Consider the following 17,351-nt stretch of genomic DNA (forward strand, 5'->3'; position numbering starts at 1 on the left):
TTAGAAACAGTAAATTAGAATACTTCAATGAGAACAAAATTGAGATACTACTATGAAAGTCAATGTAAATTAACATAAGACAAATTTTTATTTTGACATAAAGTAACAATAATACATTTCAAAAAGTTTAAGTTACTTAAACCCCTTTCTAAACATTCTTAAACAGAGAAGTCAACATTTTTCCCAACAAGTATTTTTGACTATAATGCACAGCCAGTAGTAAATTTTAAAATACTAAAAGGCATTCAGTTATTAAATTCTATCACAATGAGTTATAGATCAAAAATTACTTATTGTCAATTTTTAATCAAAACTATGGCATTTTCCTTTTGTTTCTTCTCGTCTTTCTGAGATATCTCATTCCCATTAAGGCAAAAAACAAGCAACAAAAAAACTCACAAACTAGAATCCCAATATATGGTCAATGCCCACGAAGTTATTTAAATAGCATATAACTTACTTTTTTATTCTCCTGAATAAGTGCTAATTTAAAATTTGAAATTATGGGAGCTAATCTATAGGCATACACAGGCACAAGAGATGTAAATAAAGGACACTGGAAATCAAGAAGAGGGGAGGAGAGAACGGGTGGAGGGGTAAAACCCTACCTATCAGGTACAATGAACACTATTCGGGTGATGGGCATACTGAAAGGCTCGATTTAAGTGTTATAAAAGGTATCCATGTAACAAAAACATTTGTACCCCCTTAATATTTTGAAATAAAAAAACTTGATATCATTAAAATTTTCTTTTAAAAGATCACCAAAGTATCGGCACATTAACCCTAAATATCCTACAAGTTAAAAGTGGATTAATAAGTAACATTTCAATTAAGTATCTGAGTCATTTTGAGACTAAGGTCCTATTTTAACCATGAAATCACATTACCTTCTTCAAGAATATTCATTTTTATATTGGAGTAAAAAACAGAAATGGCAGGCTGGGCGCGGTGGCTCACGCCTATAATCCTAGAACTCTGTGAGGCCGAGGTGGGAGGATCGTTTGAGCTCAGGAGCTCAAGACCAGCCTGAGCAAGAGCGAGACCCCGTCTCTACTAAAAATAGAAGGAAATTAGCTGGACAACTAAAAATATATAGAAAAAAATTAGCCGGGCATGGTGGCGCATGCCTGTAGTCCCAACTACTCGGGAGACTGAGGCAGTAGGATTGCTTGAGCCCAGGCATTTGAGATCGCTGTGAGTTAGGCTGATGCCATGGCACTCTAGCCCGGGCAATAGAGTGAGACTCTTGTCTCAAAAAAAAAAAAAAAAAACAAAACCAAAAAAAACCCAGAAATGGCAATATTTTGGAAATTCCTTATATAAAGAAAATAGTATTATCAGAAATGTCTAAGTGAGGGGTTACCAAGTTGATACTGAATGTGAGATCCTAACAGAACCTCTTAAATTTAATTACATCAATAGATTATTTTCAATGGTGAGACTTCTAGAAACCACTTTATGAGATCTCTTTTAAATTGAATTACTGGTATACAGGACTATATATCACATAAATGTCTAACATATTAATATCAGCAGATCCTTTTATTTGGAGAGACTGAGGGACACGATTACAAAGCTAAAGGAGGATTAAGAACATTCCTAAAATTCTTAACTTATGCTGTTTTGTGGAGGGAAAAACAACCCATTACTTAAAACAAAAGACACGCTTCAAATGTAATTAAAAACAAAATTCAATTTTAAACCAACTTACAGTATTGGTATTTTCCACATCCACAAAGACTAGCATATTGCCTCCTCTGCCTTCTTCATCTTCAATAGAATTACTTCTGCAGACAGTGGCTCGTGCATTCAAAGACCGGCTGGTACAAATAACTGCAGTGTGTCTTAATATTCTGTGACTGAAGAAGCAAAAAAAAAGCAAATTTAATCTAAGAGCTTCTCCCTATGTTATGATTCTCTGTTTCCAAATAAAGATTTTAAAAACTGATCACTCTCGGGACCAAAAACCAAAAAATATATTAAGTAAAATTAATGTAGTTAGCCTAACTTCAATTCAATTATTTCTCCTCAATTTAGAAGGGAATTATAAGTCTCGCTGACTAAACTTTTTCTCTACTCATCAAATTCATCTATATAACATATACAAATAATTTTCATATAGTAAAGTTCCAATTATGCCTCTTTTCTGATAGTGGTTTTGAAGTTCCTGAATGACTATCAAACAAAATTTAAACTTTATCCCAAAACTGAAGCCTAGAAAAAAAATTCAAACTTCAACCTGTCATTCAAAGCTCTTCCCATATAGTTTTGGATTTCAAAGATTTCTTTGCCTTTACTTCTTTGTCTTCTTCTTCTTCTTTTTTTTTGAGACAGGGTCTTGCTCTGTCTCCTGGGCTAGAGTGGTGCAGTGGCATCATCATAGCTCACTGCAACCTCAAATTCCTGGGCTCAATCGATCTTCCTGCCTCAGCCTCCCGAGTACCTGGGACTACAGGCAGGCTTGTGCCAGGCTAATTTACCTGGCTAATTTACCTATTTTTTATAGAGACAGGATCTTGCTCTTGTTCAGGCTGGTCTGAAACTCCTGGCCTCAAGCCTCGGCCTCCCAAAGTGCCAGGATTACAAGTATGAGCCATTGTACCCGGCCTCCTTTTGGAATTCTAATGAGCCCAAGAGGCAGATATTAGTTCCAAATCCTGAAATCTTTACCCTCTTGGAAATTCATTTCACCACTATCACACTCCACAAAGCCTTCCCTGATTGCCTTGGACTCTCCCTATCATCCTTTTAAGGAGAATTAACATTTACTGAGGACCTAAAAGGTAGCCATACTAACAAATATCTCATTTTGTCCTCACAGTTTTACAAGATATTTTAAATATTCCAGTAAGTAAAATAAATGTAGCACAATTATTCCTAGTTAATTTTAGAAAAATGACAATGGAGCTACTACAAATAAAATATTCTGCTGTGCAATATATGGGTCACAGATCCTGGTATGAGCCAGTTAGGTTTGATTTCTTCAGTGATCACCTATTATAACACCAACCTAAATCATCTATTCTGCAAATATATGAATTTTTTGCATATATTCTTGGGGGCAAGGAAAGATGCCAGGGAAAAGAGAAGGTAAAATAAAAAAAAAAATGTTCTTAAAAAAGGATGACTGGGATGATAGTAGGCAGGTTGTCTTCATGTAAAAATGATACCCTGTTTTAATAAGTGGTACCTGTTAATTTCAATTTGTGATAACTTTGGCCATAGTACTTAGTTGTATCAAAGAATCATGAAGTTTATATACAGAAGCAACTAAAAAAATGTGTAGTTAAATTTTTTCCACTTTTGGCTACCTAGACCTTAAAGTTCTATTCGGGACAACCTCAGATATAAATATCATGCATAATCTGGAAAGGGGTACTTTCTTAATGATATATACTAGCAAATGTCAAAATGTTTATCTGAATGTTACACATATATTAAACAGAGGTTAAATCAAAAAGGTTTTGATAATACCCACCGTATTTTAGGCTGCTTTTTGACACTTTCATAGTAAAACAAAAAGTTAATTTCGTGGACACCTTCTTCGTCTGGCCCACGTAACCACATTGGTAGCTGCACTGAAGCTCCAGGCAGAAGAACAGTGTCAGGAAGGGGAACAGGAATCACCTCTGGTTGACTTCCTATGCCAATGCCAAAGTCTACAGAAGAAGCTGATGATATGAGTGCTGTACACACAGAGGTAGAATCTGTCACAACAGTCTTGTAAGCACTACAGTTCTCAGAAGCTGAGGGACTTAGTGGTGTTAGAACAGCAGTATTGCCACCGAAAGTAAAGAACTCTGGACGTTTAGAAACAACCTTCAATCCAGTAAGAGGACATTTGCTGACATTGACAAATTCTACATATGCTTTTCGGATTTCTCCACAGAGGAGCCCTGTAGGAAAATGTATAAAGAACACCTGCATTGGAGGGAAAAAATATTATTATATTATCTGTTAAAAAATTCTGAACCTCTAATGAGTAACACTTTAAGATGCTGTATTTCTTTACTAAAGTTTTATAATTATTTCATTAATTCTCTTTGCTACCTTCTTGAGTATGTCACAATTAACAACTCCATTTGGAAAATATGACAAGACAGAGACCAGTGTGACTCTGCCACTCAGTAGGAGATTCTGGGGTTAAAAATTAAAGGTAAACTATCAATAACAAGAGGAATAACATGTCAAAACTTTTATAACTTTGTAGATTATGACCAAGAAAAGTTACATATAATTTAACATGGCTATATGAATTATCAGTCTTATAACCATTATCATTGTTAATGTGCATAATTTTAAAATCTAAAAAGCTCCAAACAACCTCAGGCTTTTAGTAACTCATGTGAGGGCAAAACCTAACATGAATAATGGAGGCATTTTATAGCCTTTTCCATTTAGTGTGCTATATTCATACAGTTCATTCAGAAGATATTAATGTGTTTGATTACCAGGTGCTGACACAAACCAACAGGAATTACATAATACTTCATACACATTCCTAAAAAAATTTTGTTTAAAACTGACTTCCAACACACATCTGGCCTCAGATTTCAGATAAGGGATGTGGACCTGTATTAAAAAGGTAGAAATTTCGGCTAATGAAAACATACAGTACATTATTTACATTTAAAAGATCCTTAAGTATAAATGCCATGACTACACTGACATCTAAGGAAGGAGGAATATAAACATAACAATATGAGGAAAATGTTCTAATAAAGTTACAGCTGATGGTTGCAGAAGGTTTATGAAACTATAGTAAAAATATCTGTATTTTTGAATCTAAATGTGAGTTGGACTTCCTCATGGCCACATTCTTAAGGAATCAGATAAAATATGGGGACATCAGAAGCTTTAAAAATGAATATGAGAAAACAAGGGATTAGCGTATTAATAGAAATCCAAAACACAGATTTAAGACGACAAAAAAATAAACTAGGCATAGCGTTATATTGAAGATACTGACTCTTGTCAAATAAGCCTACTCAAATAAGCTAAAACTTGTGGAGGAATATTAATTTTGAGATGCTACATCCAAAACATCTGTATTAGTAACAAGTGATATGAAGTGTTTAGTACGTAAAGACACACTAATATACACAGAGACACCCGCATACCATCAAGAAAGCTACAGCACTGGTAAGATGAGAGGTCTGATAGAATAAGGAAAAGACCAGTGATAGGGTAATCACTCTGTAATTCTCCCTGTGCACATGGTAAATAAACCTCCTTCTCTTATTAATCTGCCTTAATTATAAACTAATCTTTCAACAAACCTTCCGGAGTAAAGGAGAAATTTCCCCTCACTGCCACAAGGCATGTGGACAATAAGTTACCACTGGAGATAAGTAGAGGGAGAATTTAATTCTGACTGAGGTGATCACAGAGGGCTTCTACAAGGTGATTCATAAACATTTTTTGAAAGTGGGAGAGAACTATCAGATTGTCTAGTTCAATGACATCGTTTTACAGATGTTAAGACTGCCATAGTCATATATACAGCTGGTAGTAAAACGGGGCACTCATCCCTAGGCTGTCTCTCCTCTTTCCACTCCATGTTATTTCTGTCTTCAAGCTTTTCCCAAGCACAAGTGAGGGGTTTTGTTTGAGTCATGATTTAGGAATGGGGTAATGGGGAAGAGTCCTTTAGCACAACTGGAGTTCACTTACTCCTTCAATGGAGGCTTTAATCTCTCTACTTTCAAAACAAGAGAAATCTTTTCTGAGGCAAAATTTATGGAGGCTTAGAAGAGAAATCCAACTGCCTTAACGTGGGGATGGTACAAAATGAACTAGAAGCAAGAGATGTAAATGTGTACATTTTCTGGAAAGAAATTTAGCCTGAAAATTTTCAAACATTTTACTCTGTTACAATCCATAAGGAAAAAAAGTGCCAAAGACTTACATACATGAACGCTCAAAACATTATTTATAAAACAAAAATTGAAAATTATCTACACGTTTCATTAGAATGTTAAGATTTTAAACAAGAAAAGGATAGAAATATTACACGTATTAGGCCAGGCATGGTAATTCAGGCCTGTAAACCCAGCCCTTATGGAGGCCGAGGTGGGAAGATCACTTAGGGCCAGGAGTTTGAAGTTACAGTGAGCTATAATCATGCTATTGCACTCCAGCCTGGGAAACAAAGGGAGACCCTATCTAAAAAACAAAAAAAAAAGGTAAAACAAAAAAAAGACAAGACAACACCAGTGATAATCACTATGTGTAGGGATCACATGTAATGTAATACAGGTTTTATTAAATATACCATGTTGACTCTTTGAGAAGAACAAGTACACTTGGCCTTTATTTCAAATGCACAGTTGCTGAGAGTAATTTTAAACAGCTGATATTTGTTATGGCTTCAAATTTAAATGGAAAACAAGACTAAGAACCCAGCAAACTCACTTCTAGTTTATCCTAGAATATACATGTGTGAGTATAAAATGACATGCATAAGGTTATTCATTGTGGCTTTATATATAGTAACAGAAAATGACTGGACACAAATGAAATGGTCTGGGTGAATAAATTATGGCACATATATACAACACAGTGCCTGTGCAGGGGAAACTGAAGGGGTTTGCTCTTCTCTCTGCTTCTCTACGTGTTAAAATTTTCCTAACAAAAACAAATGAAGAAACAGTTTTAGGGTAACATCATTTTCTCCAATAGAACTGAAGAATAAAATATTTCTAATCCACAATTTCTAATAAGTACATACAGCTCATAGCTCACTGTTTGCTTTCAGTATGCTATACACATAGTATACATATGACTCACATTATCTTCTCTCAATGAGTTTCAGTAACTTTCACTATCACCCTTGTTTTGCTAAATACATATTATAAATTATTTCAGCAGACACTGTAGATGGATAAATTCTTTCTCTATTCCCTTAAACATCTCAAATTCCATGCAATATTTATGACATAAGATATCAGGAATAGGAATATTCCATTAATATGAATTTTTTCACTAATATTAATGTCTACCATTGTTTGTTCAAATATATTATAATAGAAGGTCTTTTAACTGACTTCCATCATACCACCCTGTTGAATTAACCAACTTCTCTCCATTCTCTTACTAGAAAATACTGACTGATGTTTACAGAAATGAACATTAGTGGCTTTAGGCTTTCTAAAATGCCTACCTTATTCTCCTTTTTAAGACTCACTATTTGTTCCCAAACTTCTTTATACAAATTAAGTATTATGTAAACTGCTTTCACCTACACCTGAAAATATAGCTTTTATCTATAGATAAAAATCTAGGCATATACTTATGCGGATGTGGTTTAAGGCATGAAAAGACAAAATGAAACTTATATTAAGAAACCCCTATCAACACTCATAGAAAAGGTCTCTGTTCTAAATCTACCCCCATGGTGAATCAATGTATATCTGTAGGTATTAATTTTTTTATTTTTGTTTGAGACAAGAGTCTTACTTTGTCCCCCCTGGGTAGAGTGCAGTGCATCATAGCTCACTGTAACCTCGAACTCCTGGGCTCAAGTGATCCTCCTGCCTCAGCTTCCTGAGTAGGGGGGACTACAGGGATGTACCACCATGCCCGGCTAATTTTTCTATTTTTAGTAGAGATGGGGTATCACTCTTGCTCAGGCTGGTCTTGAACTCCTGAGCTCAAGAGATGCTCCTGCCTCAACCTCCCAGAGTACTAGGATTAAAGCCACCACGCCCAACCCTGTATGCTTTAAATTAAAGTAAAATATTTAGGGTATAGACCTACTGATTTTTTTGTTCTTCACTTTACAAGCTTCTTTTGTTTAATCAACCAAACATCAGTTGTTATTATACAGAAGAGGCTCTCTGCTCTAAAATACCCTCTATAAAAAGAACTGCATTTATAACAATAAAATTTTTCTAAAACTATGACATGCAAGGAATAAAATTAAATAACAGCACTAGCAATATAAAAAACAAGATGAATGTAAATTTAATAGACTATTGAGTTCAACAGATTTAAAAATCAAAGATATCATGTGGTGGTTCAACTCTCCTCATTTTATAAGTGAAAAAACTTTCCAGGACCAGATAATTAGGAATGAGGTTTAGACAGCCTAAAAGTAAAGTTCCTAAATTCCCTGGAGCTTCCTCTTCTTTGAGACTTGTTCTATAATACTTGAGTTTCCATGAGATATTCCATTGTCCTTCAACTAAATAATACATTTTCTCTTTCTCTGGTTATGCTACGTGGTATCAGTTTCTATCTTTTGCAACTAAAAGACCTTTAACTCATATGGTATGAGATTAGAATAGGGTAGGATAAGAAGAGGGCAAGGGGACTACTGCTTTTTATTCACATACTTCTATATCACTTAAATTTTTGCAAGCATGCATTCGCATATTATTTTTACAAATTACAAAAAGAGTCATTGATTTTAATAATAACCAAAGTGTTCTTTAGAAATATTTTCCCAATTTCTATTAATATTTCATAACCTGGCTGTGACTTAATGCCAATTTTCATGATTGTCTTACTTTTATAAATTAGATCTATTTAACACTAGCTTAATAATAATTTAGAAGTATAATTCAATGTAGTAGCACAACTCAAAGTCTAAAATTAATTTACTCAAAATATCATCTGGCCATGTAGATAAATTTAAGTCCATGAAATTTTAAACAGTGAAATACCTCCAGCAGTGGCATTTCTTCAGTGATTATGGGATCTAAACGTCGATCAGGACCATATTTAATAGACGTTTTCTCTTCTTTTGTGTTGTTCAGTCGAGGACCTTGGATTTCTAAATCCTGTTTCCCTCGGACTGACATACTCAAGGAATATTTTCCTGAAATTAAAAAAAAAAAAAAAAAATCAATGCCTAAAATAATTTGGTATGTTAACTACATCCACTCCCCGTGAATGTATGAATATTGTTGTTTCAGATTATTTCTAGAAAAATTCTAGACAATTTTTGATTAACATGGTTAATTGAAGAATTAAATATACTTTAATTCTATGTTTATTAACACCTGTGGTATGCTGCTTAGTTTCCCATTTTGTTTTATATTTACTTACTTTGCAGAAAGGACTTCAGTGAATAGGAAAGTCCTTTGAAACCTGTATTTAACCATATGCCTATTAACCAAAAAGGCCAGACAGAATAGCTATCTTGGGCCCAACAATTTGATTTGGGCCATGAGAAGAGATATCTATTTTCAAAGGAAAAAACAACTGAAAACAACAAATGTGTTAACTTTTCACTTTTACTCATATTCAAATATATACATTAATTTGAATTATTTATGGAATATAAATAACTACATCTTCTCAAGAGACTGTACAAAGAAAATAAAATACATTATAGGTAGTTTTCTTAAAATTAAATTTATTTAATATTCATGTGAGATTTTTCCCCAAAGCTTCCACGCAGTGCATGTATGTGTGAAAGAAAGCTAGGGTATACAACTCTCTTTCCTGCAGGACTACTCAGAGCCTTTAATGTGCTGAAAGTCACTGTGATGCTCCCAGACCAGATATATAATGTAGCATTTCTCACACTTCATTTGACCCAAAACCTATTAGCATTTTACACAATCATGAACTACATAAGAACATCATGAAAACTCTGCTTACAAGATGGGATATATTTTAATAGTTAATTTAGAGCCTCTCACCACTAATATCATACAACATAAATTATTATATTAATGCATGTATTTGGTACCTTAAATGAAACTAGCTATATTTTATCGACAATCATAACTTTGTGGTACTAGATTAAGATCCTAGTTATGCACAAGTGGCAAAAGAAAGGTGCTTCAAAAAGCTCTTAATATCCAGTTATCTTGCTTAAAAAATGCAATAAATTAGCAGGATTCTTTATAAATAAACCTTGTCTTGTACTTGTCAACCAAGAAATACAAACACAGTACTAAAATGCAGAATATCATACTCAATTTAGTGCAACTTTTTTTTTATAATTCTTTTAATTCTTATGGATTCATTCTACTTGTTTATTTTTTATATTTTGTACTGAATTATCCTAGATACCCAGGCAAACAGAAATATTAAATTAAAGGTTAAAAGAACCAATAAATATTCCAAGTGGTCCCAGATTTCCCAATAGTATTAATCAGCTTTTGTAAATGCTAAATTCATGTTTGTCAAGGAGTATTCAGATTATCTGTCAGAAAATAAGACATATCTATTAAAAGGAAGGATTAAAAGTAGGGGGTGGTTATAGCAAACTCCTTCCCTAGCATCTTGTCAACTTAAATTCAAATAACTACACATAACAATTACAAGGAAATGTTAAATCTTAATGGGTTCCCTGAGTTTTTTTTAAAGTAAATTATGTTAAATACGTATGTCTTATAGTTTTATTCTTCAAAAAATTATAGAACATACTATATATGGCATCAAGAATATCAGCTTAACACTAAAACCCTACTCTTTTTACAGGCCAGAAGACAGAATTTAAGGTGTTTAATATTCAATGGTGTGAAAACACTGGTCTTTAATTTGTTCTATGTTTTATAAAAAAGAAATATTCAAAAAACAGAATATAATAAGATGGTTTTATATTGGTAGAAGATATCTCAATCAATAGAATTTATTTCATTAGAATTTACTAAATTTGGAAAAATACATAAGGTAGAGTCTAAGAATTATCAAAAGAAAATACATTGGAAGGGAATAAAGTTGTTTATTTTTGATGCTTTGGCAGAGGTTAAAATAATCTAAATTGTCATTCTTACATACAACTAAATGCCCAACCTATTTAGAAAAGACTTCATTTTTGTTCATTTTATTCTATGGAATGATTTAAGAATTAGTTTTCTAATTATTTAGCAATGCTATAGCTTTACCTGTGTGACATCCAGGAAGAGCACCAATGCCATCTACTGTCATGGAGCCCTGAATAGTGCCAAGATTATAAACAACTCCCAGAATATGCAGCTCCCCTATGTGATGGGGAAAGAGCTTTAGTCTTGCCTGTGGAGATATTTAAGTTACTCTTATTATGTTTTCATAGTATCTTCAATAGTGCAATACCTAAATTCTGTAATCCTGCAGAAATATAAACTCATGACCTAAACCAGCTACTTTTTCTTATTGAAAAGCATCTTCTTCAAAAGAAAATCTCTACGTTTAACAATTACAAGCCTGGACCCTCAACAATACTTTGACATCATCATAGCTCACTATAACCTCAAACTCCTGGGCACAAGTGATCCTCCTGCCTCAGCCTCTTGAGTAACTGGGACTACAGATATGTGCCACTATGCTCAGCTAAGTTTTTAAAATTTTTCTGTAGAGACAGGGGTCTCACTATTGCCCAGGCTGGTCTTAAAGTCCTGGCCTCACGCAATACTCCCATCTCAGACTCCCAAAGTGCTACGACTGCAGGCATGAGCCACTGCACCTAGCCAACAATACTTTTAATAAAAATCAAAATATTTTGGTCAAATAAATATCATGTGAAATTATCACACACTGACTTCAAAAAGAAAGCAAAAACTTTTCACCAGTTTTTTTAGGAAATTAACAAATCAAAGACCAATGCAAACCTACTTTCCCTACCAATTTCATCCTGAGCAATACTGGTTTCCTAACCTTTCAAATTTTAGTTCTTAAGAAAACCAGAATATAAAACAAATGATAAATTAAGATGCTTTTTCAATTTGTTTTCAGTTTACTGTTAGAAAGGCATAAGACAGAAAAATGATAAACAATTACCACTTTTGATTCTTCACTATTAATTAAGAATTCTGAAATAACTTCAGTTCCAATCATTTCAGGTTCACCTGTAACCTAAAAATAAATTATTTTATAAAATATACATTCTAATGAATAAAATAAATTGTTGACATTTCTCTATACCAATATTTAGAAACAACACTAATTAAAGTTAGCATTTACAAGGTTCTTACGATGTGCTAAACATTATGCAAAGTATTTTATTTCTACACCTGGAGTACAGCCAGGCTGTGGTAGACACTGTATTTTTTTCATTTTGTTCAGCAGAACTCAACTAAGGAAAATAAGTGATCTATTCAAAGATGCAGCTGCCAAGAGGATAAAACTCCAAAAGAAAAACTTCAGCTGCTCATAGTCAATAATGGCCAAAATGGTCTTTTAATTTAATCTTGCAATAAGAAAGAGCACATTTCTCCATTTTTTGCTCCAACTAGTCTCTTTTTCAAACTGGCCAATTACACATAAAAAAGGTAATGGTGGCCGAGGTGTGATGCAGAAAAGACAGGTAGACAATAAGAGGATGAGAGAGAAAAAAAGGCCTGCTTCCTCCAAAGCAATAACATTTGTAAGATAAGAGACTACAGCAACACAGGGCTAACTGGCTCATTCAAGAGGTAAACCTGGTCCTCGTAAACATTATTTTACATTTGCCCATGAAATTAATTATTTGACACAAAAATAAAAATTACATCCCCTTAATTTTCAGTTCAGCATCTTAGTCCATCACCAGTAGAAGCTCATTAAGAAATCTAGAGTTTGAAATTTATAGGAAAAAGTATAACTATTTAAAAAAATACCCCATTACATACAATGGAAATATTTCACTTAACTTTAAACCTCCTTAAAAATCTAGTATATTGAACACACTAATACACTTAAAAGGCTAAAAAATCTTTTTAAAAACCTTTTGCAAGTTTAACAGTTCATACTCTTCTAATCTGCATTCCAGGCATCTAAAAGATATTAGAAAAATTGCAGAGGTTGCCAAAATTTAAGTTAGAATAGAGCCTGGGAAATCTCAATCATCCAAACTATTAACAAATATAAATAATTACAAAATGTCTTCAATGAATGTAATAAGCAAAACTTTAAATAAGGCAATCTTTAAAAAATCCAAAGATATCAGCAACAAAATGTTGGGGTATTTCTCCGTTTCAAAGTAATTTCTTAACACATTATTAAAGCTTTTAGCAAGATAGTATAAAAAAAGTGAAAGTTACATAATAGATACCGGTGAATAATAAATTAGAAGGTAAAAACATGTGTTTGTCCAAGTTTTTTCTCTTATACTCAACTGGGTAACAAAACCATTTATTCAGATTACTTCTGCTTCAAAAATAACTACCTTAAATATTATAAATAAAGGGCTTATTTACATAAGGAAACAAAAAGATAAATATATATGAAGGTTGTGAATAGACAATTCTCAAAAGAGGAAATACAAATAACAGCTTCAACTTCACTAACAAGTGATGAAATGGAAAATTAAATAGTAAGATGGCATTTTTTACATAGCAAATCAAAAGTCTTTTCTGTAAATAACATTTCTTAATTTGCAAAGATAAGATATCCAATCTCATATGCTGCAGATGAGGAGCTGGATGGTACAACCTTTTGTGAAACTAACAGGGCATCAAAATACTTATTCCTAAAATCATCTCACTTCATGCCTAGGAATCTTTCCTACAGAAATAATCTGAAGGATAAAAAGGTTTGCACAAAAATATTCACCACAAATAAATGTGATAGTAAACAAATGGAAACCTTCAAAACAACTATCAATGATAGAATAGCTTATGAATCAACCACATGATGAAATATTATCTAAATATAAAAACTAAGACATTTTAACATTACAATATGCATATAAAACAACAAAGAATGGAAAAAGCAACATATAGTATGAGGGAAAAACAAATGAAAATGATTAGAAAGGTACACAGCAAAATGTTTAAATGGTTATTTCTAAATAATGAGAAGACAGATGGTTTTACTCTTATTCCTTATGTTTTTCTGTATTTTCAATTCTTAATAAGCACATATCATGATTTTTATTATAAATAAGAAAAAATAAGCCAAAAAAGAGTTAAGTATAGCTCACTGCACAGAAGTTGAAATTTTATTAGTACATCTGTTATACTAAAACATGATTACAAATACCTTTTAATAACTTACTAGTTCTTTAACTTCTTCATTATCCTTTCCACTGAAATCTTTAGGTTGAAACTTCCAAAGCAACGACAAATCAGTCAACAAAAGTGGAACCTTCAGAGGGTTTCTAAAAGCCACTTCCACTGTAATTGGTTCTATAAAAAACAGGCCTAAATTAATAACTTTAATAAACCTCACACCTTATCCTAAGCTTCAATTTTCTAAACAGGACTTGCTTTCATAGCTCTATATTGCTGCCTAGACTATCCTTTATCACCCTATGAATGTCCACTTATTCAGAATTGTTTAAAAATTAGCTCATCTAGAGGACTTCCCCAATTTCTCTGTACTAGAGAATGTTATTTCCTATTCTATATTCGAACATTACACTGCATATGTCTGTATTGTTTGGTTTTATAAATGTAGCTCAGTAAATATTGAGTTAATTTATCTTTGTATACGCAGCCTCCAGTAACGTGTGGCATACAGTAAGTTATCTTGAATGTGCTGTAAGTAAAAGAAGTAAGCAAAAAAACATAAATAAAAATTCAAGTACATCACCTTCTACAACTGCAAGTGGAAATCTTGAGTTATCTGAATAACTGTTCAAACAGTATTGCGTGGGATGAAAATTGGATGGAATTATTCCTTTGTTAACCACGGCCACAACCTGTTCCTCAAGTTCTCGCCACTGCTGAGATGATTCAGAATCATATTCTTGATCAAGACTAACATGAGTAGCTGCTTGCTTTTCACCTAAAGAAAAATGGTCACAATTAAATACATGTTTATGAATACCTGTCCTCAAATAAATTTATTTTAAATAAAGATCTAAGGTATCCAAATGTACACATATTCACTCCTGCCTACTTTCAATTCTCAGAGTGAAAAATATCCTAGCCTACCTGGAATTTTGCTTATTAATACTGATGTTCTTTCCCTCCCGACTCTGAAAGAATGCATTCTCCTTAGCTTCCACAATCTTTATTTTATTTTTTTAGCCCAAGATTGAAGACATTATAAAATTTTTATATAAAATATTTCAAACATACAGAAAAGGCAGGGAAACTAATATAAAAAATATTTGTATACTAAAATTTAACAAATGTCAACTTTTATCCTATGACCCTAAATATTTTTTGTAAAATGAACATTACAGAGAGAGTTGATGTCCTCTCTGTAACCCTCCCTACTCTTATTACTTTCCTTCATGCCCACTGGCACCACTTCTTCCCAGAGCTATTCCAAAGCTGAAGTGTAACATTTTCACCCATACTTTTTATTTTACCACAAGTATATATATAAACAATGAATAGAATGGTTTGTGTGTTTGAAATTTATACTGTAACTGACTTTCCACACTCAACATCATGTTGCAGAACATGTACAATCAATTCACTCATGTCCTGCAGCATGAATCCATTATGTGAATATACCAATTATGTGATTATATTGATTCATTCTCTATTAGGAATTTTAGTTGTTTCATTTTTTTGTTATTAAAAAGAATGCTGCTATAAACATGGTAAATTTTTTTTTTTGAGACAGAGTCTCACTCTGTTGCCGGGGCTAGAGTGCCGTAGCGTCAGCCTCGCTCATAGCAACCTCAAACTCCTGGGCTCAAGCCATGCTTCTGCCATCCTTCTGCCTCAGCCTCCCCAGCAGCTGGGACTACAAGCATGCGCCACCATGCCTGGCTAATTTTTTCTGTATATTTTTAGTTGTCCAGCTAATTTCTTTCTATGTTTTTTTTTGATAGAGACAGGGTCTCACTCTTGCTCAGGCTGGTCTCGAACTCCTGAGCTCAAACGATCCTCCTGTCTCAGCCACTAGGATTACAGGCCTGAGCTACCGCGCCCAGCCGGTAAATATTTTTTAACACTAAATCAGATCTGAAACGTACTGATTAAACTCAAATATAAGAATGTTTACAATTACACAATTTAACATGCATCAAGAACCTTAATATATTTATACTTTTGGTCCAGTGCTGCCATTGTAGGGCTCAAACCTAAAAAGATAATCCTAGATTTTTAAAAAGCCTTATAACAAGAATAGCAGAACATTAGTAACCATTCTCTGCTTCTATGTTTGAAAATTTCCATAATAAAAAAGTTTTATTCACAAAGATGCCCATCACAATATTATTTTATATAAACAAAAAGATGGAAACAATCTAGCTATATAATAAGTAAATGTTAAAGTATTTTATATGCATTGATTGGAACATTAAAACATTAAAAATGTTTATCAAGATTATATAATACCATGAGCATTTTTTATGTGAGAACAGCTGCTGCAATTACAATAGTTTTGTTTTTATTATTTTAAGCTTTTAAGACTGAAAGGAACAACACTAAAGTATTGATGGCAGGACAATAGGTGAAGTGGTATACAGTTATTTATTTTCAAATATTCAACTACACATCATTTTTTAAATGGAGAAAGAAAAAAAACTAAAAAAAAAACTAAAAAAAAAGTCATTAGGTAACTAGGCCAAATAAAACTTTTTACTAACCATCTGCTGGTCGTCTGTCATGGCCAAAGAAAACCCGTGTTGCTGAACTGTTAATATACGGTAAAGGAAGCTGTGGTAAAGGACCATCTGGTGAGAGCTGACTTACATTCTGGGGGAAATATAAAAGAAAAAAAAATAGTTCTTTAGAAAACCATATTTTCTTCATTCATGCTTCCTCATTTTTAAAAACATATGGTATTAAAAACATGTTAAGTAAGAATATTAAGATACATAATTACTAGTTTTATTTAATACATCAGAGTCATAAAATTTTAAGGCTGAGAAGAACTTTAGATATCATTTATTCTACCTCAAGAGAATCTTCCTAAGTACTTACCACAATAACATTTAGAAGTTTAACATCCAGAGAACTAATTAGCTGAGTAAAGCTGTGACTCATTACAGCATACTATCTGCCAAAATTCTAACTCATATAATTTTAAATTAATAAAGTCTAATGGATGGATACAATATTCACTATTCACAGGCCTTGGGAAAAAAAATTACAACTTCCCATATTTTCTATAAAACAAAGCTTTATATCTTCTATCCTCCTACCTCAGTGGAATATTCTTTCTGTTAATTTTTCTGAATTACACCAAAATAGCTTGTATGCTTCCCATAGAACCATACTTCCTCATCTTTTATAAGGAAAAGAATGTATGTCACCAAAGGATGGTAAGAGGACCCACTTAAAACAAATTATAAAATTGGTTGTGCTCCTGTAAAAATATGATAAAGAAACAGCCTAGAAAACTTGCGGCATTTTTTTTTCTTTTTTTAAGATTCCAAGAACAGCCACAAATCAAATGTTTATTGAAATATTTAACAGACAGAGTCTCACTCTTTTGCCCAGGCTGGAGTGCAGTGGCATCATCATAGCCCACTGCAACCTCAAACTCCTGGGCTCAAGTAATCTTCCCACCGCAGCCTCCCGAGTAGC

General features: G+C 33.0%; 1 protein-coding gene across 1 annotated transcript in view; it reads right to left on the bottom strand.

The window, feature by feature from the left end:
• The window catches only part of TRAPPC8 (trafficking protein particle complex subunit 8), an 80,147-nt gene that overhangs the window by 16,136 nt on the left and 46,660 nt on the right, over positions 1–17,351 (bottom strand). The window contains exons 14-21 of the mRNA XM_045527192.1: positions 16,409–16,517; positions 14,452–14,646; positions 13,915–14,045; positions 11,719–11,793; positions 10,848–10,974; positions 8,670–8,824; positions 3,482–3,924; positions 1,715–1,862 (exon numbers count right to left, since the gene is read on the bottom strand). Coding sequence (XP_045383148.1) covers positions 1,715–1,862; positions 3,482–3,924; positions 8,670–8,824; positions 10,848–10,974; positions 11,719–11,793; positions 13,915–14,045; positions 14,452–14,646; positions 16,409–16,517 — 1,383 coding nt within the window. The remainder of the gene's footprint in view (positions 1–1,714; positions 1,863–3,481; positions 3,925–8,669; positions 8,825–10,847; positions 10,975–11,718; positions 11,794–13,914; positions 14,046–14,451; positions 14,647–16,408; positions 16,518–17,351) is intronic.

This window comes from Lemur catta, chromosome 16, assembly GCF_020740605.2.
Source record: "Lemur catta isolate mLemCat1 chromosome 16, mLemCat1.pri, whole genome shotgun sequence".
Classification (NCBI taxonomy): domain Eukaryota; kingdom Metazoa; phylum Chordata; class Mammalia; order Primates; family Lemuridae; genus Lemur; species Lemur catta.